Genomic DNA, 26992 nt, shown 5'->3' with positions numbered 1-26992 from the left:
GAACGTCGCCATAAAAGCGCCGACGCACCCACACACGGCTCCCCCAACAGAAATTAGCGAACGCTAACCTGTCACCGGTTCCGTATCCGAATCTGGCCATAAAGCAATTTGTTTATCGGACCACGGAAGCTGCTAGGCTTATGTAAGCATATGGATGGTGCCCCTTCTTGCCCGGTCTGGTGGAGCGGGGCGGGGGGAAAGTTTGTTATTAGCTGGGAGCTTTCGGTGGGCAAGCTTTCGCCTTGTTTTGGGGGTCAGCTGTCAAAACTGACAGAAGCAGCAGCAGCGGAAGAGCTCAGGAAAGCGAGAGAGGGTGCTCTGGCTCGAGCGCGCTCTTTCTCCCTACCTCTCTCTCTGTCTCTCTCGCATGGCTAAAACATTTTACATTGCCTACATTTTGGCATATTCCCCATTTCGTCCTTTTTCGGCAATTTCGTGTAGTTTTCGGCCAAAAGCAACGACTGTGGCAGTGGCAGAGCCAGATTCTGGGGCAGCGACGGCGGCAGCGACAACTTTTTCGGTATGTATACGTCGTCGTGGAGCTCTCAGTCAGTGTAATGTCGCTGTTGTGCCGCGCGAGTGCGCCAAGTGGGAAATACACGGAATATTTGTAGTTTAACTGTGCCTTCGACGGTTGTAGGTAAGGCCGCCAGCGTCAGTGGATTGGAACTCGCAATCACACTTTCTTTGTGCCATCAAAGACACTCTGTCTCCGGGTAGACTCCGTCCCCAGCACCCACACTCCCCCTCCAAGCCTCTTAAAGGCGAAAAACACCACCCCATCAGCCGCCATCTGCCACCCGTCAGCCGTCAGCAAAGTGGACTGCAATGCCCTGGAGACCAGGACGTGACGTGACTTAAGCAGGGAGCCAAGCCAAGCCAAGCCAGAAGTAATAAGCAATTTGTGGCGAAAAAGTTAAATCGCACACTGCAGCTCTCGTTGGCTGAAATATAATTGATTGGTATATAAACCAGAGTGGAGGAGACACATCCTGATAAGGGGGCGAGCGTGCTGCCAGCCCCTGTCTGCTGCGAAAACTATAATTGATTGAGTGGAAAACAATCCAGTCAAGTCCTGTCCAGTGGCCTTTGGCGAGGATGGACTTGTGTAGCACTAATTAGAAATCTGGAGCTCTGCTCTAGTCTCTGTTGCAGTGGCCACGGCCAAATGCCGCGCACTAGCCGCCGGCGGACGTGGCCAGAACTTGCCAATTTCCTCCTCTCAAGCTGCGGGCTTCCTGAGCTGTGGCTGTGGCTGCTCCCCGCCACTACATATGCAAACTCATACACCACACCGAAATGGCAACTGACATGCGAACAAAGGACAGGGCGGCTGATAGCGGATGCGCCTGATAGTGTGACGGGGTGAGAGGGTGGAGGGTAACGGCTTCCACAACTCGTTAGCAATGGAACAAAGGCGATAACAGGCTCAGGCGGCTGGAGCGTTATCAGCAGCGTTTGGCCTTTTGCAAAAATCACAAGACCCGAATCATCCGAATCCCAATCCGAGTCCGAATCCGAATACGAATCAATACCATCGTATCGGCAGGGCGCAGGCGTCGGCCCACAGAAGTAGGCAATACATCGCTGCTGGATTTCAAAGTCAAAAAGTCAAGATAGGGAGAAAGAGAGAGGCTCGGGTGCTCGAGTGCGACTGCCAGGGACGAAAGGAGAAAAGGAGAGAGGGAGTGAGCCAGCGAGTGAGTCGCGAGAATAATTGAAGCCGAGGAGATGACGAGGGGAGCCAAATTATGTAATAGACAAAAAGTAGCAGCGCAAAAAATAGATTATTAGTAGAACCGAAAGGCAGAAAGCCAACTGGCATTACATAAAGGCAGAGCTCCATGTCCGTTCAGCCTTTAGCGGCTTGAGTGGAAGTTCCATCTTCCATCATGGGAGAAAGCAGGGCGGCAAGAGCTCGCTCGGCTTTTCCGCTCGTTTTTACTCAGAAAACGGCAAAAAAGCACTCAGACCCAGGCCAGCTGGGACTGGGGCAAGCTTCGTGGATTCTTTATTGGATTTTAGGGGCGCTGGGGGGCCGACGGTGGCTGCTGCCGCTGTCGACGTCGGCTGCTGCTTCGGCTGCCGTTGCCGTCGCTGCCGCTGCTTGCGCTGTGTGCGCCGCAGCAGCCCCCAGTCGAGCCCCAAGTCTTCCATGTAGGGAACTCGGCAGTGGCGTCCAGAAGAGTGCGAACATAGCATGAAGTAAGAAGCGCCGAATGAAACATGGCGACGGTCTAGGTGTAAAGTGGAAAACCAAAAAGTATTAAGCACACACACACCCGTACACCCTGGGCCCTACACACTCACACACTGCCATACACAAACACACACACACACACAGTGGAAAGCGAGTGCGGAGTTGAGCGAGTAAACGTGTACATAACGGTCTCTTTGCATATTCGCCTTCTTATAGTAGTTATTCAAACAAAAAACTGGTTAAAAACGGAAACATAAAACCCCAGTCCGAGACGCAATGGCCGCCCTCTGGTCTGAAAAACTAATTTAATTATAAGCAGCAGAATCTGTCGAGCTAATTCAATTACGCGACCAGTAAACTGAGTGCTTTATGTAATAGGTGCGAAAAAAATGGAATTCGGCCAAAAAGACTACGCCGTTCTGAAAGATGCATATAAGCTGTCGGGGCCCAACAACACTCAATCGAATTTGTTTGCTGCGCGTGTTACGTAAAATTTTTGTTTGTTTCCGACCCCCCGATGCCACCCTCGACCTCCCTCCGGCCTACCCATCCAGCGCCATAATGGGCACTTACGTGCACGCTCCCATAAAAGAAACCCTAATAAAGAAATATCGATAAAAGCAACAAAAGCCAGCGACAACACAACAACAACAGAAACACAAACCCAAACACAAACACAATAACAAATAACAGTAACACAATGCGCCTCTTGGGGAAGAGGGAACGGTAGCGGGAGCGGAAGAGGAAGAGGAAGCGTGTATGGGTCCCATATTTTTAAATTAAGCGCCATTCGAGTTTAGTTATCGGGGCGCCGAACAGAATATATCTATCATGCACGAATCTGCAATCGATATGGTTCTCATGAGTCTTCTGCCTCTGCTCTTTGCCTTTCAGAAACCCTGTCCGTCTAATGCTCGCTCTCCTCTGCGGATTTCTTTAAAACAAAAACACTTCAACGCCAGCCATTTCTCCAACTTTGCTACTTCAACAACAAAAACACTGACAGCCCAGCCCACTCACACACAGCCATCGGTGGCCATCTGAAAAGGAATATTTGCTGAACGGAGCCCAGGTAAGTGAGTCTCACTCAGGTCTGAAGTCCAAAGTCCCAGGGCCCAACCTATCAGAAAAGTGTCCAAAGAATGCGACAAGTATGCTCCAAACTTTTACGCATTTCACGTTAAATGTTTGTGCAAACTTTCTCGCAGCTTGCACATTTTTGTCCACATTTTGACGCGCTCAAAGCTGCGGTGCTATTATAAATCCTTCAAATTCCTAAAGAGCAGCGAGATTTCGTTTGGGGGACCTTCTTCTTTGACGCTTACTTTTCCAGGTTGCAGCCAACACGGCGGATACTTAATATTGTTGCTTAGTCCTCTTTGTAGTGTACTCGCTGACCCTATTCCTGGCCAGAATGTGGCTATGGAAGGGGTATGGTCCGGTTAGAGTCAGGCAACAATACTATACCGAATACCGAACCGAACGCAGCTTATTTGCGTGTTTATTGGCTTTGGCTTTCATACTGGTTCCTGTATTAGAAAACTTCAAACGTAATTGGATAGCCAGGCCACAGCCGAGCGGCGTTTGTTTGTAAAGGGGAAAGCGGATAGGGGACGAACGGATCTTGTTCTTGTCGGGCTGTTCTGTTCAGGGGACCACACCTTGGCCCACCTGACCATAAAATTCTAAGCACGAATGCCATAAATTTTCGCTTCTATTTACATATATTAAGTCAGGCATGCTCTTCCTGCCCGAGCCCGAGCGTTCCTACTGGAGCGTAGAAAACCCGTTTCCTTGCCTAATTTTCTCTGCCAGGCGGCTGGTGGAGATTAAAGTGAATTTTCCAAAATGTAAATGCTCTGGCCAATAAACAATTCAACTGTCTGTCCTATGCTGACTGAGTGGACTGACGAAAGGACTGCCAGCGGGAAAGGACTCTGCAGCATCAGCTTAATTCATTAGCTTAGACCGAAAATGGGGGCTGGCCGGAGGATGGAGGAAAGAGCGCACAAGTCAGCAACAAAATACGGACTACGGTCCTGCCTCGTCCTTTGGCTCGTCCTTCTCGTAAATGCTTTTTATGTCAATCTAATTTCGTTGCTCGTTTGCTGGTGTTGTTTTAATTTGCGCAGATAGTCGGAAAGCAAGTTGCCGCCTTCAGCTTAAGTTCGTTAGCCCAATTTGCGCAAATATTAATACATGGTTACATACAAAGCACACAGACAGACCCAGGCAGAGACAAGGCCAGCGGCAAGAGGATGTTCGGCCAGAGAGCCGGATTCGAATTCGAAGCCGGAGTCGGAGTCTGAGCCAGTAACCGGAGCTGGTGATGCTGCTGTTGCTGCTTCCCCAGCCGGAGGCAATAATAAAATTGAAAATTTTTGGCCGGGAGGCTTCGTGCCCACATTCATTACGGCATTATTGTACTAGAGGGCCCAGCCAGAGATATTAGATTTCCCCGAATTAAGTACACCACCACCACGGGACGGGGCAGAGTCGCAGCTGCAATTGATGAGACTTGAAACGAGTCGGGACTCGAAAAGAATTGTCTCAACAAGGACGAACCGTACCGACTCTTCGGGGAGTCTGACGACCAAAGGCATTTAAGCTAAGCGGCTTATGGTATCAGGCCCGGGCAGGTGACAGGGCAGCTTGTCGAATCTTCTTCGTCCTTCCATCCTGCCATACACGACATTTTAATTTGTCCTTTTCTCTTTGCTTACAGGAAAGGTCAGCTCGGACCGCGATTGCATTGCCGCAAGATCCGCAGGACTCACTAGAAGGACCTCACTAGGTGCCACGCCCGTGAAGAGACTTAAAGCTTAAAGATGGCGGCCTTCATAGCCAAGCAAATGGTTGGAAACCAATTAAGCGCCGTTAAAGGTAAGTCCCCGACCAGAGCAGGTCCCACCCAGTATCGAATCGAGGTATCAACCCTGGGCATTTTATTTTTGGCACCCGATCAATATGTGTAGTCCTTGCCAGGACCCAGGGGCATACATAATTCACTCTCAAGCTGCTGCGCAGCAACACAAAATAAAATTAAACACATGAAAGTGGCCAATGCTTTTAGATATATATCAGACCCCAGCCCCAGTCCCAGCCCCAGCTCCAAGCCCCGCCCTGCTGCCTGGGCATTAGGTAATGTCATTGGGTTCCCATTGTGGCTGCTGCTGCTGTTTAATCAGCGGCTGTGCAATCGCTCGGAAAATCATTGAATGCTTTCAGAAAGGCGCCCAGATGAGGGCGGGAATATTTAAGTTAAAATGCTTATCAGCCGACAACATGCGAACGAACCCATCATGGTCCTTAGTTTCCCAGTTCCCTCATCCCAGTAGCTCCATGTAAATGGCAGCGGTGCCTTCTGTGACATAATGCTCCTATATTTACCAAGTTGGCTGACGCGGTGGCAGCCCCTTCTGTTCAATTTGCAAGCGAACTGCAAGTGCCCCTCCAAGAATTCAAGAAACCATCCCTCAATGCTCCTAACAGAAGGATGCAGCAGTTCGGGGGCACATTACCGAGCAACGAGTCGCTTATCGAAACGAAAAAATTCTGCACGAATGCGCAGGGAAGTGGTTCCAGGAAAATTGATACACTTAATTGTGTAGATTGATGCGGAATTTGCCACACTTGCCTGCCCCAAAGTCGAGCCGGAACTTGGGCTGGCTGACAGCTGAGGCTCTCGCCCAAATTGTGGTTAGTACAGTCGGCCATTAGGCTGTCAGGTTTGGCAGGCGTGTACACGGAAACGCTATTAGCATGGCCGTAAAACCAGAAAAACCGAATTAAATAATCCGAATTTAGTGGAGGACTTAGTGTACGTACATAAGTGCATATTCATACGCGTGCCGATTCCGAGAATGTCTCACAAAGATATGCCTTCCGATTCGGACTCTGAGAAAGGAGGCTGGCACTTTTGGCGCCCAATGAGGCAGGAAAGCGGCCTCTTAAAGTTCGCCATAAAAGTGCGGCAGTGTGATGAAAATGAAATAAAATATCCCCATAAAAGCCACGGACGGGGTGATTTCTTGGCTGGCACGCAGAATTGTTCAGCAATTTCTGAGCTTCGTTTCCGCTTGTCAATTATCACAGACCGTGTTTTCTTCCAGCACTCCCCGGCTATAGATTGCGGCTCTATTCCGGACTTTTCGAGGTGAAGGATAGGGGTCTGGGAGTGAAAAGGGAGTGGGCTGGCAGGCAGGATATGAAGCCAGCTAATGCGTTTCCATTGTCAACCATTGCGCTCGCAATCAGACAATTTATTTGAGCTCGCGTTAGCCTTTATTACTATTGCCTGTCTTACGTAAGGATAAGTTATGGATTTGTTGTATCCGCTTACAGATTTGTTGGACTTTCATGGGGGAGTACAAGGAAGTGTTTCAAAGACTATGTCCTTAAAGGGTTAAGAGCTTACGCATAAAGTATGGCCCGGAAATGGAGTATTTTATTGCCAAATAATTGTTTTCCTCATAGGGCTATTATGTCATTAGTTTTATCTACAAAACCAATCTTACAAATCCTATACCATAATTACTGATAATATCTTTCTTTTCAGGTAAGCGTTCGTGCAAGAATCTCTACTGATTTAACTTTTAACCTTTGTCCGTAAGTTACTAACACAACTAGTCCATATACATTAACGATAATACATCAAAATAACATTTATGAATAATATCTAATACAATAATAATATCTAGTAAAGAAGCATTATAAAAAAGCACACTTTGTTTACAGTTCACTGATTCTGTTTCAGTTTTGAATGGGATTTGAGATTTTATTTTATTGGCAATACTAGCATGATTGAAATTTTTGAATAGTTACCCCAACGGCCGTTCAAGATTGAAACTGCAAGAAAGGCTTTTAATAAACTAAAAAAAATATTCTTTTTCTAAGCTTAGCATTGCACCAATACCATAGTTTTATCGAAAAATCCTAAGTTTTGAAACAACGCATATTATAATCGACCCGAGCTATGCACCCGCACATAAACCTCAACCCGAATATCAATACCCGATACCTGGAGCTCAGCTCTTTGAAACTAAGCTAATATTAACCTTTCGCGTCCGTGATTACTCCTAGATCATCTTATCCTTGCTCAGATTTAATCAAAACAACACACACACCAAACTTCCTAACGTAGATCAAGAGTTATCGTAATTTATTTAAGCTAAGTACACTCATGGATCATGCAACACTGACTCGTCCTCAGAAAAAGTATCCCCAAATAGGAAAAAAAAAATAATAAAAAAATAAAGAATATTTTTCATTCCTCCAATGCCTTCACAGCCGAACTTTACCTCATTGTAAAACACACAAACATAAGAGCTTGACAAACACACCGAGCCCAAATACACAAAAACGACTCCCAAGTGCACAGCAATCTACAGACTTTTCCTCTCCAGACCCCAACAGACCCCACCCACCAGACCCTCCTATCCTATCACACCCACGCCTACACCCGGTCCTAACCACCCACTGCAGTGTACCCAACAATGCCATACACAGACTCCAACAACAAAAGCAACAGAAACAACAAGAACACGAACAACAAAAGCCACACAATGAACAGCTGCCATCTCCCCGATAAAAAACATACAGAAAACACAATTCAATTTCTTCTATTACGATTTCTTCCTGTTCTACCAACCCTCGCCGTCTTTCTGCTCTTTATTTCGTACTCTCGTATATTTACATGAATGCCACACCCACGTCCATGTCCGCCTTCGCTCCATGCACCCCGAACGAACCAAAAGATCCTGCTACGCTCCTGCAAAGTGACTGGCCAGGATTTGTCCATCCGGCAACTGGTACAGCTACCACTTTGTAGGGCGACATACCCCCATTAAGACCCCCTACTTAACCATCTCCTAGCGACTTTTTCTCTTAGCCAACTTCTATGATTATGCCACTTATTATATGCCCACCAATGCTCACACTCATCCGCAGTGGTGGCACTGCTTATTATATACTCACATCCAAACTCGCCACTTGCCACTCGCAACTCGCAACTTGCAACTCAAATCGCAATTCACAAGCGTCGCAACTAATCCCAATAGAGAGTGAAATATTAATGGAACTTTTCCTCTACTCCCCCGACCACAACACGCTCGACAGATGCTGCAGGCGGTAATTTCTCAACTTTCTCAACTTATCGTATTTTTACATTTTACTTCGTGCATCCTTATATCTCGTTTGACTTAGTGTTGGTGCTGACGCCGTTGCAACTACATACATAGTATTGTAGCATCAACCACCCCCACCCATTAGGCATCCATTCCCACCTAGAAGCCGTATCAGACGGTATTAGTGGCCAAAAAAAAAAGTGAAATTCAAATTCAAAGTCAGTCTCTGCTTCAGCATCAGCCGCAAAATTAGCGTCATGATTCGAAATTGGCAAAGATGCCTCGAAATGTATCTCACAATTAAATAGTTTGCCACGCTGCAATTGCACGCCTCCTGAAAGATACCCAAGTATATTTGAAAAGTATCTTAACGATATCTACCCGAACTTACTTCCGAGAGCTGTTCAGTTCAGATAAAGTTTTTGGGGCAGAGTGCAGCGTGCCGCAAATGCGAACTAAAAGAGCCTTCATTCATTATTCGATTCGGCAGCAAATTCGATTCGAATTCGACGCAAAAATAAAACACGAATTAAAAAACACGCCCTATATTCGAACACCACAATGCCAGTTGGAAAAACATTTTTATTCGAACTGCGCATAGTTAGCATTGCCTTGAGTTTGTTTTATCGATTTAGTTGGGTTCTTTACGACATTAATACGTTACTCACCAAGACTAACAATTATTGGTTTTTGATTGATTTGGTTTGGTACAAAGTATACTGTTTATAACGTTCCATTCAAACTTTTTCTTTCTGCCAAAAAAGTTTTCTTTAAAATGCTTCTTTATCTACTTCTACTTCTTCTACTACTACTACTACTACTACTCTACTATCGAACTACTTCTTCTACTGCCTGTACTACTTAAACAAATATGGAACCATACTAACTACAAAACTACTTACATCTTCTACTATTCTACTATAACTACTACTCTAACTACAACTCAACTACAACTCAACCAATATACTACGAATTTACAATGAGGTAAAGTATAAGAATAAAGTATATCTATAAAGTATAGCAATCAAGCCCACGATACTCCACACGATGACACACTTTAAGTCCGGGAGTCTATTGCCCGATGTACATACAACCAGAAAAAGCCGCTCGATATTCGCCAGTTGAATCTGTCAGCAGCACAAGTGCTGGGTCCCATGAAAAAGGAGGTCCTTTTTCCCCCCTCGAAACACCACACTCTAGTAGACCAGTACACCCGTACACATATCCGTCCCGATAAGCAGACATTTTGACACATATGACGACTGCGACACATTCCTTCGTGCAGAGGACAGCTCTCCGAGAACAGCTGTGGGTGTCGTCCGGTGTCCTTTGGTATTCCGGTGTCCCCTCCCCAGCCACCCATGTAAATCAGGCAAATATTGCTCATGTCGGCAATATTTCAATTGTCTGAAGCACGTGCGCCACTAACTGCTTACCTCCCAGGATTCAATTCCTTGTTAGCAGGACGCAGGACTTGAATGCCTCAGGACACAAGTACATCGATCAATTTTTGAAATAACTTTGTCCACAAAGTCCTCGCCGAGTATGATGTGGTAATTCACGCGTTGCGGCCTGTCCGAAAGTCATAAATGGGCCGCACAGAGACGGGGGCTTCAACGGGACTGTCATGAGTCTGGAATAAATTATGTATATGAAAAATTCCTCGAATACCCTGCCGAACAGAGGCTTAAATATTTGCATGCACTCGGCTCGGCTTTCGACCGCACATGATGCGCAGTTGTGCAGCATTTTTGATAAATTTTCGCATTTACTGGCATGTCATCGCATTCCCGGCAAAGGGATGAGACCAGGATAATGGAAAAGGATCAGGGAGTAAGAACCAGGGACCAGGGATAGGGAACAAGGGAGCTGGGAAATGAAAGTGGAAATGGAAATGGATGGTTGGGTGGATTTTCTATTTACGGGGCAAAACTAATTGCTGCCGCTATAAGAAAAGTCGTGTGCAGCCTGCGAAATGTCAACGGGATGTCCTGCCCGTCCTGTTCCCTCGCTCGCAGCTCCTTCGGCGCTTCCGTTGCCAAGAAAAGCCAGACGGAATGCTAGTTCCGTGCCTCGAGAGCCGCAAGACAAGTCAGTCAAAATAGAACACAGAGCACAGAACCGAGAGCATTCAAAGACAAAGTGTCGACATAATTTCAACACTTGCAATTATGTCAGCACTGCTCCTTTGACTGCTTCTTGGGTCGTCCTGCCGCCCCTCCCCAAAGGACATACGAGTGCGGCCTCTTTGAGTCTCTCAAAATGTAATTACGAATGGAATATGGTAGTGTTCATATAAGCATCTATGACAATGAAAATATTGGGGAGTGCGTGCTGCTAAGCCGGGAGTTCCTTAGAAGGCTCACGTACTCACACCCAGCCACCCAGGCACCCAGCAGCCTCCTTCCCCGTGCCTGGCCTTTGACCCAGATGCGTACTGGGCCCAGCCAAGTTCAGCGGGCTTGAACCGGATTAAGCAAGAAAATAATTTGCTGTTCGTGCCTTTTCACCAACTCCTTGTGGAGGAGGAAGCAAAAAATTACGCTGCCTCGGGCCGGAACCAGGGGGCATAGAACACTTGACACAAATGAGAGCAGCTTCCTCTCCATTTCCATGCACAAATGTATCTGGATATGGATGTGGATGTGGATGTGAATGTGGACGACCGCTAGCACAATAAAAATGGAAATGGAACTCTAATGTCGTATTCCTTGGGCAAGCATGTATTAAGTCGAATAAATGTCACCCAGCGAGCATCCGCATCCGCATCCTTAGACTTATGGCTGGGGATAAGACAATTACGCTGGCCCCTTAGTTCTACTTTTGGGCCGGGCCTGGCCTGGCCTGACTTGGCATCCGCATCGGGTTCCGCTGACGTGTTGGTATTCAAAATAGCAGTTTAAGCAATAAAACACACTCTAGGGCTTATCCGTGGGCTGCGGCTCGTATATCAGACTTATGACTTCTGCCAAACACTTTGTGATGTATTGTGGGTGCGGGGCAGGACTACTCCTTCTCGGCCGTGCTGCGTGCTCATCCCGCAGCTCTCATCCCCAGTCCCCTGTGGCAGAAAGGTATTAAGTACCCTCATTTTGGCCATGACACGCAGCGAAAAGTAAAGCTTTTAACGGCAAAGGAAGCAGCAGGATGATGAAATGAATGAAGGAAAGAAACCCCAAGAACCAACAACCAATTTGTTCGGACAGCCGAAGCAGATTTTCTTTTCCCTTTTTTTTTTCGTTTCTTTTCTTTTTTTTGGCTGTCAGGAGCATTTTTCATGCAAATTGAAAGATTCCGCAGCCTTAAAGGACTCCCATCCTATTACTGGCCGGGACGCAGAGCCGTAACGGGTTGCCCATTTCCATTAGTGGGTGCTGAGGCGGCAAAAGGACGAGAAGGACTCCGAAGAAATACTAAGAATGCCGGACAAGAAGAAGTGCGTCTTGCTCAAGCGGTGTTAATTATGTTGGCCTGATAATTGCATTACAATAGGCTTGATTAGTTTTTAATTGAGTTGTGCACTTACTCGGGTCCCATCTTGAATCTGCGACTGGAAAGTCGATTGTTAAAGGGCTTTCGTTATCCAGTTTGCGGGCCAAGTTATGTATGTATGTAAGGACATGCCAGGCACGTATGTCCTGCCATACAAAAAAAAAAATAATAAAAGGAACGACCAACAGTAGGAGGGAGTTCATAAAGTTCATAAAGCAAATTACAAAAGTCCCATAAAAGCGGGTGCACTTTGGCTACTGAAGTCTCAGCTCCGGCCACTGGCACTGCCACTGCCCCAGCTCCTGCCACAGGCCCTGCCTGTCGCCCTGTCAGCCATTTGACACCATTTTCGGAAATCAATTTTTATTATAAAATACTTTGACTAATTTATGAAAACAATAAATGGTTCTGCAAATCAAGTCACAGTCACCCTAAAAAGTTCATTCACAAAGCTATTCGCCAAATTGATGACTATAAATTCAATTTAATGTGCGTTGCCTTTTGCGCAGAAAGAGAGGACCGGAGAGGCGTCAAAGTGTGGTCATCCCTCGTCCTCCACTGGGAGCTCGGAGCTGGGAGTTTGTGCGTTTGCGCCATTAATCGAGGCAGAGCAGCTGACGTAAACGCCACAGACGCTGCCTCTGCCACTGCCTCAGTCGACGGGGGCGGCGATGGCGACAGCGACGTCCTGCTGCCCTTATCAGGGAATCAGTGTTAGCAATCAGAGCCAGAATCCGACTCAATGCCCGTGGGGACCTGCGCAGGCGCGTGGTGGAGCTCCAAAAACTCAAATTGGTCCAGCGGCGCTGACGTCGCTGCTGCCGCTGCTTCCGACTGCGGCGGCAGGACATAAAAGGACAGGCAACTACTGCCAGTACTCCTACTCCAAGTTCGCACTCCTGCGGCTAAAGTCCCAAGCTGCGCTCCATCTCCAGCTTCAGATTCTGCATCGACTTCCGATTTCGAGTCCTCCTCCGAAAAGGACGACTTCCTGCGTTCAGTTCGTGCGTGCTCGTGGTCGCGTTCGCACTGCACTTCGTGGCCAGCGCTGGAATCGATTCGGATAGCCATGGCAACCCAGACACGGCAGCCATCACCGGCAGCAGCAGCATCGCGGCAACTGCGACTGCGGCAGAAAGCCACGAGGGGGGCACAGGGTGCTCCCGGCTGAGGCCGCTGCAACGAGAATGGCCAGTAGCCAGTAGTGTCAGCGTCGGCTGCGACAACGGTTGCAACCATCCACTTGCCCGCATCGGAGTCCGGAAAGCCCGAGCACGGACAGATAGCAGTAACTGCCGAGGGCGCCCCGAAATCAAATGAATTTCATTGGTATGCTTTCAAGTCCAAAACAGCCAGATTTGAGCCAGACTCGAGTCTGCCAGACTGGTCAAAATTTTGATTTCGTCTTCTCTCTATCTGCAACACTCTTCTACAATCCAAAAACTACAACCAAAACCCACTCTAACAACATCAACTTAAACGCAATTCTACAAACACAATCTTTCCGAAACGCTTCCATGTAAGTCTTTGAAAGAAAATCCGTTTATTTCGTTCTGTTTTTTTCGCCTCATGTGCTCTCTCGTACGTAACCTATTCGTAAGCATATGCTAGCCTGGCCCACTGCAACTGGGCCGAGAAAAATCAATTGATTGGGGCGACCATGTGATTGCATGGTTGCAGGGCCCGCGTATCGATTTTTAACACACACCCCTCAACACAGCCAACGGCCGCCCCGCAAAAATGTCAAGGTCCGACCGAAGTTGTCCGAAAAGCTTACAATTAACCAGGCCTAGAGGGGATTGCAGCGCTGCTGCTGTTGCAGCGGATGGAGGGCATCGCCAGGTCGGCATTGAAAGGCCTCGCCGAACTCGCGCGAGTTGCGCAAGATGGCGTGTGTCAGCTGACGTTTCCGCTCCTGCTGGAGGACCCCCTGGTCGGACCGGCAGTCAACGATCAGGCTGCCCACAAAGTATAGCTTCTGCAGGGACGTCTTTAGCCGCCCGACGGCTAGTAATGAGTCGATCCTTGTCTGGAGAGTAGTCCGAGTGGGTTGTCCTAGCCACTGACGGTAGCTGCGCAGGGCCTGTCGTTGGGCGAGTAATCCCAGGAGCAAATCATTAGTGTTAACCTGGTCGGCATGGGCTCCTCCAGCTCCCGCTACGCATTCGTGAAAGGCGTTGAAGCGACCCTCTGAGTCGGAGCTCCGCCAGGCGCCTGGGGTGCGACTGTTGCTGCCCGCGGCTAGGAGGCTCCTCGAGAAGTACTCCCCAAGCAGGAGGTAATTAAGCGGGGTACTCAGGTTCTGGCGACCCAGTAGGGCGTTTACCGTGGGAAACACCTGGGCGAACTCGCGTAGGTCCTTGTTGGCCTGCGAGACTGGAGGGCGGTGCCGCTGGAAGCGGCGGAGCTTCTCCAGATTCCGGTAAAAACTGCGTCGTCCCAGTAGTATCTCGCGGTAGGCGGCGTCCAGGCGCTCGTCCCCATTGAGGGTCAAGTGCATGAGTTGTCCGAGGAACTGCTTCGAGCTAACCTGGGATATTTCGTCGATCCACACGCTTCCCACTAGCTGCTCGGAGTAGGCTTTTCCCAGAGAGGCGTACATCTGGGCAAGCCCCGCCCTGTCGGCCGTTACTCGTTGCACTACATGGGCGTAAATGTCTCCGGCGTAGGTCTCCGCCAGCTGGTGGCAGTCGGTGTCCACAATGTCTGCGAAACTTGAATCTTTAGCATATATTTTAAATAGTATTCCTTGCACTCACCCATCAGATAATCCGTCCAAATCCAGTTAAGCAGCCGATGCATGCTGGTGTTCTGAAGAAGCACAAAGTACTCCACCAGTCGGGGCAGCTGCTTCACCACAATTGTGTCCGTTGCCTGAGGCGTCTTGCCGCCCAGCAGCTTCCGGAAGTAGACGTCCCAGTCGAGTCTAGCGAGGGAGGCGTTTCCGAAAGCACTCCGCTTGAAGTTACCGTAGCTGAACTGCACCTGGTCCTCGATGTGGTCGGCCTTGACTATGTCACGCCTTGCCCGCTCCAGGCTGAGCACCTCTAGGGCGGCCACATGAGCGCGGCTCTGTTCGATGCCGAAGCTCTTCAGGACCTCACTGACTCGCTGCTCGAACTTCCGCAAGGTATGCCGTCGCGTCGTGTCCGGCTGGAGCACCACCACCCGCTTGTTCGACTGCATGGTGACCACCGTCTCGAAGAAATAGGGCGCTCCTACCTCGTGGAAGAGTCCCAATAGCCCCAGCCAGCTCAGAGTCTGATTGCTGAGGCGCTGCGGGCCTCCTTCTGTCTTTGCTGCCTCCAGAACGGGCCAGCCTCCGCTCATCCTGTAGAGCTGCGATCCCTTGAGCGCATCCCCGCCACGTCCTGTTTCGCAGGACTTAAAAAGGTTAACCAGCTGGAGCTCCATGTCCATGAGCTGGTTGTCGTCGGCTCCCTTAAGGAAGCTTTGGAAGCGCTGGCGACCCGACTGGCTGAGGTTGGCGCTTCGCGAGCACACATATCCGTAAAAGTCCTGGCACGGCTGCCTGCCAGTGTCCAGGTACTGTTCGAGCTTGTAGGAGAAGTGCAGTAGCTCATTCTCTATCTGGGCTGTGCCATTCTGGCCGCGCACGATGCCTACCACCCAAAGGATGGCTAGAGCTGGCAAAATCATTTCCGCTGCACTGCTGCCTCTTCGGCGACCCGACGCGAAATGAGTGAGCCACTTTTTTGAGCCTTAGTTGGCCTTAGTCTTGGGCTCGTTTGTGGCCTTTTGAGGTCGGCTGAGTAAAGGTCACTGCTAATGCGACGACAGACTTCCGGAAAACTAGGTCCGCCCACTCCTCTTTACGAACTGAGGCACTGAGCTGCTGAGACGGTCGCTGCCAAGCCGCAATCCCAACTAATCGCGTTCCCAATAGTTTACCATGTCAGTGGCAAAGAGAATGAAACTGGCGGAGAGATAACCCGCCGCCAGATAAGGTGAACGCGGGGTCGGGCAATCAAATGTGTCAAAATGCCGGGCATTGGACATCGGGAGAGAACCAAAATTGGTCACGGCCGATTTTAATTGAATATCAAGTTGAACTCCTTATCGGAAAAGCCTGGAAACTTTTAGGAGTTCTCCGCGAGAACCCTAATGACCTCAATCAATTCTCATATGATTCCGAAGCGTAGCCAGATAATGACTCTTTGCTAACCACTTTCATTCCCTCACATTCCTCACACACAGGCGCCGTAGGAGGTGATGGCGGTGACGATGGCGACGACAAGGAAAAGGCAGAGGAGGAGGAGAGGGAGCGCCAGGAAGCTATCCGCGAGGCCGAGGAGCGGCGCAAGGAGAAGCACCGGAAGATGGAGGAGGAACGCGAAAAGATGAGGCAAGACATTCGCGACAAGGTGAGTGCTCGCTGATGGCTCGTAAGTGGCCAACATAAAGTGAATAAAGTGAGAAAATGTCCTGAAAAGGGTACTGAGATGCGGCCTTCCACCAACCCACCAACCACTTCCTGGCGCAGTTCAAATTGACTCTAGTAGGGAGTCCTTTTAACGAGCGACTCCCTAACGGAGTCAGATTGAATTACAAAGGAGCGAGACAACGACTAAGGGATTGCCCAAAAAGTGTTAGACTTTAAGACAAAATCTAAGATCTAATCCTACCAATCTGACCTGATGATCTTAACCCTTTGCACACCTTTAGTACAACATCAAGAAGAAGGAGGAAATCGTCGAGGCTGCTCCCCAGGAGGAGCCCAATCCCCTGATGAGGAAAAAGAAGACGCCCGAGGAGCTCGCCGCCGAAGCGGAGCAGGAGGAGCTCGACGATTTTACAAGTAAGTGGTCGTTGTTGTGCCCGTTGATTGCCGTTAACCTTTCGCTCAGCTACTGGCATCTATCTACTGCTAATCCAACTCACCAAACGGGCCGCTCCCCGATCCTGGGGTTCGGACCCGGTAGATACTCTGTGTAACTGTGTTTTGATTTAGGTTACTCTATTATTTCGTTCTCCCACTACTGATTTTCTACAATTAATAAAAAGATAGGCCCTCTGGCCGTCGAGTCCAGACAATACCAAAATACATAATTTTGACCAACAACCAAAAACCTACAAGAACCAAGAAACTAAACCCAATAACTAAACCCAGCTAAATACTCAACGGCGCTCGAAAGTAGTAACTGTGTTTATGTTTGTGCATCTGTGTGTATTTTCTATTTACCAATAAGTGCAATCGATCTATCTAATCTAACTCTATGAACAACAGCTACTAACCAACGCTATCTATCCATCTAATCTATCTATCTCTATCTCTACTCTGAACTCTAAACTCTAAACTCTATACTATGTTCTCTGTTTCCTGTGCGTGTAATAAGTAAGCTCTAACCTATGCTAAACTGTACTAACTTTAAATCTAAACCCAACTCTAAAGCTAAACCTTAACTACAATCTGTCATATCACATGTGTTTAAGATTTAACCGTCAACTGAAATGCAACGATGAATATGAACTCTCTATCTGCAAAATATCTACTTTTTTAACCAGCGTGCACTCCATTTTCACATTAATTTTGATTAAGTTTTCTATTATTGTAAGTTATGGATTACTATGTGTGTCTTGGGATGTCGATTGAGGGGAGGAATCTGAAAGGCTCCCAAATCGACCTCCCAAAAGCACTTGTGCCCCTAAGGTCACCGTTTTTGTTTGTAAATATTTTATTTGAAATGAATTCTGGGCTAAAACTAATTCGATTAATTGTGTTAGCAGACCTACTGCTTAGGTTTCATGTCATTTAATTAATTAGTCTAAGGTAAGTGCGATTATTCGTAAAGCCGTATGATTTCTTTGTGTGGTAATCTATATGTAATACCTTTGTATTCATGAACTACTCTACTAACTTCACCACCAACAGAAAAACAATCTCTTCTTCTCTATAATACTCACTCTGTATAAAAAAATGTATAAATATATGATAGGAAAAACCCAACTCTTTAAAAAACAAACCAAAAAATAGTAAGGATTATTTTCAAATTCAAAATTAGTCTTGAAGTAAGCAAATCAGGAGGTAGTACTGGGGTCCTTAGATTACGTTTCAAATGATTTTCCACGTTTATTTTAACAACATCCAACTCACCCACTGCACCTTTACTTTCATTATATAATATATTATATATATATATATTAAAATAAACACTTAAACAGCTTGTGTGCTAAACTGCATTTTGAAACGCAACACTCATAACAATATAAATGTAACCGAACTGTCAACTAAAAATATAAAACTAAACGATCAACGAATATTGGACTAGAAACCAATACAAAACTTTTTCCCTCTCGTTTACTTTCCTTACTTTCCTTCTATATGTGTGCTATATGTATTTTACACTGATCGACAATTGTGAAATATATATACGACATGTATACTGCATATGTATGTGTATTTCTCCAGCACCGAATCACCAAGTCTTGTCATTACTATCCCTATCTATTTTCAACTATAACTATTTCATTAAATCTAAGCTCGAATCTTCTATTTTGACACACTATCCTAAAGAACTGAACAAACAACGACTGATCCCCAAGAAATTCTTTTTTTTTTCTTTAAATATACGTTAATATCTTTTTATTTTGTTATTTTTAAGAATAATTCAAATCAAATTAGACTTTTGAAGGCATCATGGCTTTCCTGACTGCGCGCTAGTGATCTAGAATCTACAACTACGAATTACCTCCCAAATAAAATATACTATTTTAACCACACAGTTACCGACACAGTAGACAAGTTACAGTACATGAGCAACCATAAATACATATACATACCAGTTAACATATTTAACATTTGTAGTCTACTCTACAAAATATGCTTATTTATTGCTGTTTCCATACTCAATTTCTTTTACAGAACTGAAAAATCAAATAGAAACGCAAGTAAATGAGCTAAAAACTCAAATAGAGGGAAAATGTGTCATGCAGTGATATGTCAGTCAACAAAATAAAAGAGAAACATATATAATACAAATTCCATAATAATAATAGCATTGAGCCCATAAAAGGAAATTGTTTTAATTCTTCTCTAAATAATTGAATTTGTTATGATAACACGTATAACTGTTACGTTATCCCCATGGAAGCCCCTTCCCCAAAAAAAACAGAAAAAGAATAAACTTTAAAAAGCTAAACAATAAATGCGTAAAATTAGCCCTTAACGCGACAGCAATAATTTGAAACAAATTCGGAATTTAATCCTATTATGATCCCAATATTTTAAATACCAAAATCGACGAAAGCCATATGCGATAAATAAAGTAATAGAGATCCGGAATGAAAATGCGAACAGGACGGTGAACTCCTAATGAATTTTAAAGTAGCTAAAGAATAAACCAAATTATTTAAAAACCAAAGATAGTAAAAGCCTTTACTAATATTCAAATCACTTTGCTTCGATGATAATGTAATATACTCAACCCCAATATACAATACATAATCGTTGTTTAGTTGATAACATAACAAATATAATGACAAAAAAATAAATAATGAAACCATCGAAACGGCACGATGACATTCGATGCCAAATCGAAATAAATAAATGAAATAAAGCGAATGAAAATAAATATATAAAAACAAAAGACAAAAAAAGCAAAAAAAAAAAATTAATTAAAATAAATAAATAAGCGAATGGTGCGACAGAGGAGGTTGCTGAATCATGTCGAACCGTCGAAAATACATTGCTGAAATCACTTTGGACTTTAAATTCATATACTTAAGTGTGTATGAGTATGGAAAGATTATGAATTAAATCGGCGAATACGTTGTAATTTTCATTCAGATTATTATATATACCCGTTATGTATATAATGTACATTTTCATGAATTTAACCACGACTAAATGACTACACTTGCAAACGAACTGACGCAGATACGTAAAATTATTATTGCCGGTTCTCGATCGGCAAATCGCACTTCCAGAAGCCAGAAAAAGCAACAATATACGAAATACGAAAACAAAAATTACAAAACAATTTCAGTCAGTTTGTTTTTGAAAGTTTTTGAGAAATTCATCTTTAACAGCTGTTACATTTTGTTTCTTTCCTGTACAAACAACATACAACATACACCACAATTGAGTATTTCTAACTCTTTGAGATAGTTACCGATCTCTCCGGTTGATTCTTCTGAAATGTAAGTAAAAACCAGAAAACTAACTCTATCTAATATACCTACCTGTACCCCAATCTATGTATACCCCCACTATTTCTTAAATATATAATCAAGGACATTCAAGGACTTTCAGTTGGTTCATTTACCATTTGGTTTTTTGTTTTGGTTAGGCAACGCCCATTCGGTAGGAAATATATTGTGAAACAATATACTAAAGGATAATATACTAGCTGTAGCCATTTAGACAAGGACAATAGCTTTTAAGAGACGCTAGGCAGTTCTAGAGCATATTGCTGTGATACATTTAGCATACATATTTCACCGATAAACGCACACACTGGCCTCTGACCCGAGAACCCAGAAACCCCAAAAGAAACCCCAGAAACTAGAGCTAAACCAATCAGACGCTAAATCCAAATCAATTTTAGACTCAGATTCCGATTCAGATTCAGAACAAGTAACATGCATGCTAATCGGCTATCAAGAAACAAAGACATTAAGCATACGACACGTGTAAATAAGTACTCTTCACCGAATACCGAATACCCTTCACAAAGTCTGATGGGTGGGAATCCAAATCCATACACCTCCTACATGCTGTCGTCTTCTACCACGCATCCCTGCTGCACTCAAGGGGCCGAGTTAGTGCCGTACAAGGATGGACTTGCGCATGGATGGACATTCATGAAATCGAGCCGTCCTCGTTCCTAAATCCGCAAAACAATATTTCCCAGAGGTTTCGAAGAAGTGATTTCGGTCTTGATGTAGCATGGCCAGCCAAAGATTTCAGTTTCAATCCGATTTGTGACGAGAACGGCTCGGGGACGTGTTATCAATGTAGCTATACAGACATTCCAATACCATAATATATCATTCTTAACCACATACATGGACAACATATAATGTCCTTCCCACTATAGCCCCAGACTGGAGGGTTGTCGGGAAGGACATTCGAGCTCCGGATGACCGGATAGAGCTATTCCTAAATATATCACCACTCGTCATTATTTTCTGTTTGTCGAGAAACGCATACAACTACCAACTATTTGTACTTATATGACTAAATGTTTTAAATACACTGCATTCTATATATATATATAAATATCTCTCTCTCTCTCTCTTTCTCTGGTGTCTTTCTCTCTTTCTCTTCTTTTGATTTCGACACTGTCTTTAAATCTTTAATCTGCGCCACTTCTACTCTGCCTCAAAAAATCTTATATCTGATAAAAAAACAACAACCTGAACAACATTTGCAACAACAACACGAAACAACTAACTACAATCTCAACTAAAAATAACATCAACAACGACAACTACTCTACCAAAATCTTCACAACTACAACTTGATGGTCTCTCTCAGACATGTATTCTCGGTGTTTTACAAATGATATATCATCAATAACAACAACAACAACATCAAGTACAAGCAGAACAACAGCACAAGTAAACGCCTACAGCCAGTACAAGAACAACATCAACAACATCCAGTACATCCAATCTACAGAAGTGACTAGCTATGTAATATACGATATGAACTATACTATCAAAGTACTATAGAAGCCAAGCAAATAGTGAAATGATCAAAAACGGCATCAAACAAAATATATATATAGATCGTCTCTATTTGAGAATGACTACTTCATACTTCTGAACGTTGTGAATTCGTTTTTTATGGCTATAATAACCACTCATAAGTTTACAGACATCCACCCACACTAAACACGAGCATTCAAATAGATGTATGGTGTTGTAAATGGTTAAATACATAAATTTACAGATCCAAGTAATACCATAGAAATGTATCTACAATTTGCATTAATAGTCGACACACCAAACGAAATAGCAACCATGTCAGATGCAACATTCGTGTACATTGTACATCAAGGATGACGAGGATGATGTTTAACACCCATCTCTAACTATCCTTTCGAGCCGTGCTCTCACTTACTTTCCTGTCTAACTTTAAGCGGGATTCTATGTTTTTTTTTTCTTACTTCTTCACACAAAAATTATATTGGTAAGACAGCAATAAAGCCACAAGGCTCAACACCTCTCTCTGTCAATCTACTGAAGCAATCCTCTAGTGCCCCTCGCTCCATACAAAGTTAGGAACGATCGAACTAATGAATGAATGCCTTAACGTGGCTGAAACGACTAGACCATGAGTAGAGATTAGTTGATGATAAACCAGGATGACCATGTGGTTCTACCACGGGGAAAGGAGCCTACTACCCCCTAACTAATACTAGCTTTCTTGTTCCCATCGCACTCCTGTTACTGAACCGATACAGATACAGATGTCTCTAACAATTAGCTATGCTCTTTTCGAAACTCGAAACTATTAATGGCTTTCTAAATACGATTAGAAAATGTTTACCTAGATTCTACTACTATATCCATTGCGTTTTTCTCTCAGATACTTATGTGATTTCAATGTCACTTTAATTGTTTATTATATATTGAAACGAAAAATAAATGAATAAAACAAAAAAAAAAAAAACAAACAAAAATAAACATATTATTCAATCATAACCAAGTTTTTAACGTAATCATAAATGTTGAAAATGTTAAATGGTTCAGCCGATTTATTTTTGATTTCTGTTTGATAATATTGTGTTAACGTTAATATTATAGTTATGATAATGTAATTATATGTATATCAGACAGTTCACAAATCACGGATGATTAAACATTATTATCTATATATATAAATATGTATATGTGTAACTTAATAGGGAAATGAATTTAATAGAGAAACAACAGACAAAAATGATAAATAATAATGTTGGAAAATTACCATTCAAGTCATTATTAGATGTGAAAGACGTTCTATACACAACAAATGAATAAACAAAACCAAAAATTAAGAAAAGCGTTAATAGTTGATTAATTATATTGTTACTTTGAACATTTAATTAAAAGCAAACAAAACAATAGAAGGTATAATAAAAAAATATATATATATGTATAAATATATATGAGAAAACACAACAATACATTTGGTTTTTATTCCTAGCCGGACATTATCTCGAGGTTATAGCCTTTTATTGCCGTATTATCGTCACACACTAAATCCCACCGAAAACATATATTTCTCCCCAAGTACACTGCCGACTCTTTACCTGCCTGATATCTAATATCTGATACGTATAGTGAACTTCATTTGGCATGACCGTTAGTCTATATGTTTTTCTATCTATGTGTACATGTCGACCTTCTCTCTCTATCTCTCTATCTGCCTCTTACTCTTCCTCTATTTCCCTAAACTTTCTCTATTATCCTTCCCCAAAGTCTTTGTCTGTATCCAACCGCCTCTATATACATGTGTATGTTTATCCTTACGAATCTCGGCGAGAGCCTGTGTGTCCGCCAAGGGCGATTTCACAAGCTATATCCTAAGATAAGGGGAGGAGAAAAGCCCCTACGTTTCAGTATCTTAACACCTTTTGCATCGCCAAAGGCACTGTAAGAATAGGTGACCTAGAATAAGCCCATATCCTGTAACCAGCAGCGTTCCTAGGTGAGTGGCATCTGTTCCTAGGTGACTTCCTAGGTGAGTGGCGCAAAGGAGGTCGGTCGAGTAAGTACCTATTTACATTTGAACGATATTTTTTTAAGCTGTGTACCATTTCTGTTGTGTAACCGGGTCCATCGACCGCTCGGACAGGTACAGGTAGGTAACATAATGGCTTAGCCAGTCAATTTCGTGCCCATACTTCATGCCACCACCCCACCCCACGCCACATCCACAATCTCACACCAGCCATAACACCCACCTAGCTAACCAGCTATCCAGCCACGAAAAAAATTACTTTCAAAAGTTCCATTGTCGAAAAAGTTAATGACCACAGCAATTTGAAACAATAAGCAAACAAAACCAATCCCTTAGGGAGTATATTCTATTTACGCTGTCACTCTGAGGGTGAAAACAATGAAACTGCCAAGCAACTACCCTTTCATTTCTATAAGTTTTTTTTCTGCTATTCGTTTTTTGGTTTATGCAACTTAACATTTCGATTTCGTAGGCAGTTTTCCAATTTAAACTTTTTGGTTTTGTGCACCTTAACTGATTTCGCTCTGTTTGTACTTTCAGCCAAGTTGAAAAAACGTCTTAGTGATGCTTTTAAGAGTTGTCCACTGAGGAACTTGTTCTGAACAAGTCCGAAAAGATATCAAGGCGCGAGTCATACGACGATTCGGTTTCGGTTTCAGATATCGCACAAGGTGTCCACTGGTCAGGGAAATGCCAAGACCCGGAGGACATGTGGTGTGTTGGTGGGAAAGAACTACTCTACAAAAAAACGACGACGCCTTCTACCAGCCCCAAGCCCCCAAGTGCTCTGTTCGGCCCTTCCACGTGCATTACCTGCCAGCTCCTGATCCGCGAAGGACATGTCGCGGCGTTGCAGCCTTTCCAGCAGCTAAACTAGGTATTTGTAAGACGATCCTCAGATACGAACTCGCCCATATCCAATTAGCCGCATTGCCTATATTGTATTACTCGAACTATATGACAATTTTAGTGGTCTCTTTACCGCCTCATTGTGAGATCCAGACCCAAGTGTGAGGAACCGCATTTTAGAATTAGCACGTTTGCAAATGTTGGATATTTAAAAGGTAGTTTTAACTAGGTGATTTAGTTGACCCCAAGAGTAACGCACATGAAGCTTAGCGACAATTAGTTCCTTTATACTCGAAAATCGAAATGAGACATTTTAGAGTCGTTCGAAATTCGAATTCGGTTTATCCATAGGCACAACGATTAGAAGATAACAAATTTACGCTTCACCTACTAAATTGAGTAGAAGGAAATATAGCAACCAAATGTGAAATCAGAGATGAATCAACAACGACATTAGTTTAAATATCGATTTAGAATAGTCCATTTCGCCGCATACAAAGACGTCTTTCAACGGTGCCGAGTGCACTTTCTCCCAACATTCGATATGCGAATGCTACAGATACAAGTAGTTTACATAGTATCTGGCCCGGTTGCTTTCCTCATTTGCCAAAATAATTCATAAGATTTTCAAAGTACCTGAAATTCCAATGACCCTAGTGGAAGTGTAGTTAATAGGTTAAGTTTCTTGAAATGACAAATATTGTACCGATTATGGAACTTTCTGCACCCTCATAAAAAATCGTGCTAAGCCATTACTATCTTCGTATTTCAACTTTAAGAGTTTCATGCTGGCCGAGATTACTTTCGGCCCCACTTACTTGGCCTAAATAATTTCCCCTTTGACAATTATTCTTGACGAGCTTGGAAAAGATATAAGCATTTTTTCATCAATCATATAAATAAAACAATCATATCTAAACTTAAAAAATTTCGTGTCTTAATTTAAAAATTACATGGTTTTACAAGTTAAATAATAAAAATCGAAATACATAATAAGAGAGTAATCGAAAAAGAAAGCAAAAATCAACAAAAAAAACTTAAAGAAAAATCAGAAGTAATTATAGCCTAAGTATATATAATTTACATACCAAAATGACCGACTGAAATTATTGTTAAACGTTTTATGAACTATACTTGCATATATACATATATTGATATGATCAAGTAAAAGGAAAAATAAAGAAATATATATACAAGAATTCATAATAATATATTAAAGTTTCTATACCCTAACCAATCATAAATTTGCGATTCAATATATACATGCATACCTTAATATAAAGATAGACGAACGAAATCAAATTTTAACGATGCCACGTCGAGCATATCCAAGTTAATATAGTTATCTAGTGCCATAAAAACAAATAAAGCCAATTCGAACATCAGTTTGGACAGGGTCATCGAAATCATAATGTTTACTTGAATTACAAATAGAAACCCCACCCTCTTGGCCATCTACCATCGATCGAATGTGATCCGATGTTTTGATAATAAATGTCAAAATCAACGCAAGACTATTGAAAACAAATTCGATACAGTATGAGTTTAAAATAGCCGATATCCAAAACGAAATCTTAAATGTCCTTATGAAAAAAAGCAAAACAAAACCAAGAAAAATAAAACGTGACAAAATACCAGCCTAGCAAGTTATCAAAGTTCAATTTAGTATTAATGCATTTCGAAAACGTTTCGAAAAAATAACTACCCAACGCCATTGGCTCTTTCGAAAGTACATATTTATAATAATCCGCAGGTCATTGTGCATAAATACATATAGTACATATGTACTTGCAGAGTCGGAATAGCGAATAAAATAAATGACATTGCGATTGCCAGAATTGTACGAGATCTAAATTGAATTGAATTGAATTGTATTGTATTGCATTGTAATATGTTGTATTGTATTTACTGTTGGATTGTATTTTAATATAGAACGAGTTAATTTCCAATAAACAGTTTTTAAATGCATTATGAGAACTCCGGGCGTTTCTTTATTGCATGTCGATGGGCGGGTAAGGGTCTCCAACTCCAACTCCACCTCCATTATATTTTAATAAATAGAGGGCAGGACGACACAGGAAAACAGGAAGTTGTCGCTGCCACGCAGGAAGCTTTTATTGGAATTTAGTTAAACTCTTACCCAGCATTCTGCTCTGGTGTCTTTTTGCGAGCCCGCATTGTTTGGACATAAAATTCCAAAGTGCTTGGAATTCACAGTCTTCCGTGATGACTATGCTGCTGACTTCCTGCGTTGCCTTTGTCCCTGTGGCAGGGGCACCCCATTCCTTCCGATGCAGATGGTGTCAAGGAGTGGAATATGATGGGGCGAGCTTCCTCCTCAGCTTCCATTGCTTCTTCGTTAGGGGCTCACGTTCGACAAATCAATACGGAGAATGCTTGCGATTCCAATACACATATTAGGTTTAATTAAAAAAGTTCATCGTTGTTTCGGAACAATTGATTCCCTAAATAGACATCGATGACATTTCATTCTTACTGTCGGCCAGTCACATAATTCCCTTTGAAATGGCATCGCTGCTCTGGAACTCCGAGTCCTGGTTGACCCAAAATCTGAACACTTTTCACAAGTCCCGCTTAAGCGACCCAGCACCCGACCATTAGACCTGAATCTTA

At 43.7% G+C, this 26992-nt stretch overlaps 2 protein-coding genes across 14 annotated transcripts; one reads left to right on the top strand and one right to left on the bottom strand.

Annotated features, from left to right (window-relative positions):
* The first annotated feature begins 533 nt into the window (after positions 1 to 533).
* Positions 534 to 24325, top strand: cpx (synaptic transmission protein complexin). Of its 13 annotated transcripts, none has more exons than XM_070282164.1 (7): positions 534 to 640; positions 3095 to 3272; positions 4926 to 5083; positions 8318 to 8329; positions 16045 to 16202; positions 16504 to 16636; positions 24050 to 24325. In XM_070282164.1, exons 3-7 carry the CDS (start codon positions 5029 to 5031, stop codon positions 24109 to 24111), a joined length of 420 nt encoding a protein of 139 aa, XP_070138265.1. In that variant the 5' UTR covers positions 534 to 640; positions 3095 to 3272; positions 4926 to 5028; the 3' UTR covers positions 24112 to 24325. The 13 variants fall into 13 exon arrangements, with proteins under 13 accessions (XP_070138265.1, XP_017101939.1, XP_043068129.1 ...); XM_017246442.3 differs by lacking the exon at positions 24050 to 24325 and adding an exon at positions 18701 to 18985 and having other exon boundaries at positions 535 to 640; XM_070282163.1 differs by lacking the exons at positions 534 to 640; positions 24050 to 24325 and adding exons at positions 2127 to 2205; positions 21317 to 22950.
* Positions 13338 to 15691, bottom strand: Nepl11 (Neprilysin-like 11). The gene is made up of 2 exons (XM_017246441.3): positions 14577 to 15691; positions 13338 to 14523 (listed from the first exon to the last, which is right to left on the bottom strand). The coding sequence occupies exons 1-2, from the start codon at positions 15475 to 15477 to the stop codon at positions 13607 to 13609; spliced, it is 1818 nt and encodes a 605-aa protein (XP_017101930.2). The 5' UTR covers positions 15478 to 15691; the 3' UTR covers positions 13338 to 13606.
* Positions 24326 to 26992: the final 2667 nt, after the last annotated feature.

This window comes from Drosophila bipectinata, chromosome 3R, assembly GCF_030179905.1.
Source record: "Drosophila bipectinata strain 14024-0381.07 chromosome 3R, DbipHiC1v2, whole genome shotgun sequence".
Lineage (NCBI taxonomy): Eukaryota > Metazoa > Arthropoda > Insecta > Diptera > Drosophilidae > Drosophila > Drosophila bipectinata.
The sequence above is the reverse complement of the archived record's forward strand: the minus strand, read 5'-3'. Positions and strand labels throughout refer to the sequence as shown.

What these genes read in the sequence shown, in the direction of transcription:
- cpx (XM_070282163.1), top strand. Translation starts at nt 5,029, where the DNA reads ATGGCGGCCTTCATAGCCAAGCAAATGGTTGGAAACCAATTAAGCGCC. An exon ending in GGCAAGACATTCGCGACAAG is followed by an intron (nt 16,203 to 16,503) that starts GTGAGTGCTCGC and finishes GCACACCTTTAG; the next exon opens with TACAACATCAAGAAGAAGGA. An exon ending in GGAGCTCGACGATTTTACAA is followed by an intron (nt 16,637 to 21,316) that starts GTAAGTGGTCGT and finishes GGTCTCTCTCAG; the next exon opens with ACATGTATTCTCGGTGTTTT.
- Nepl11 (XM_017246441.3), bottom strand. Translation starts at nt 15,477, where the DNA reads ATGATTTTGCCAGCTCTAGCCATCCTTTGGGTGGTAGGCATCGTGCGC. An exon ending in TTGGACGGATTATCTGATGG is followed by an intron (nt 14,524 to 14,576) that starts GTGAGTGCAAGG and finishes CAAGTTTCGCAG; the next exon opens with ACATTGTGGACACCGACTGC.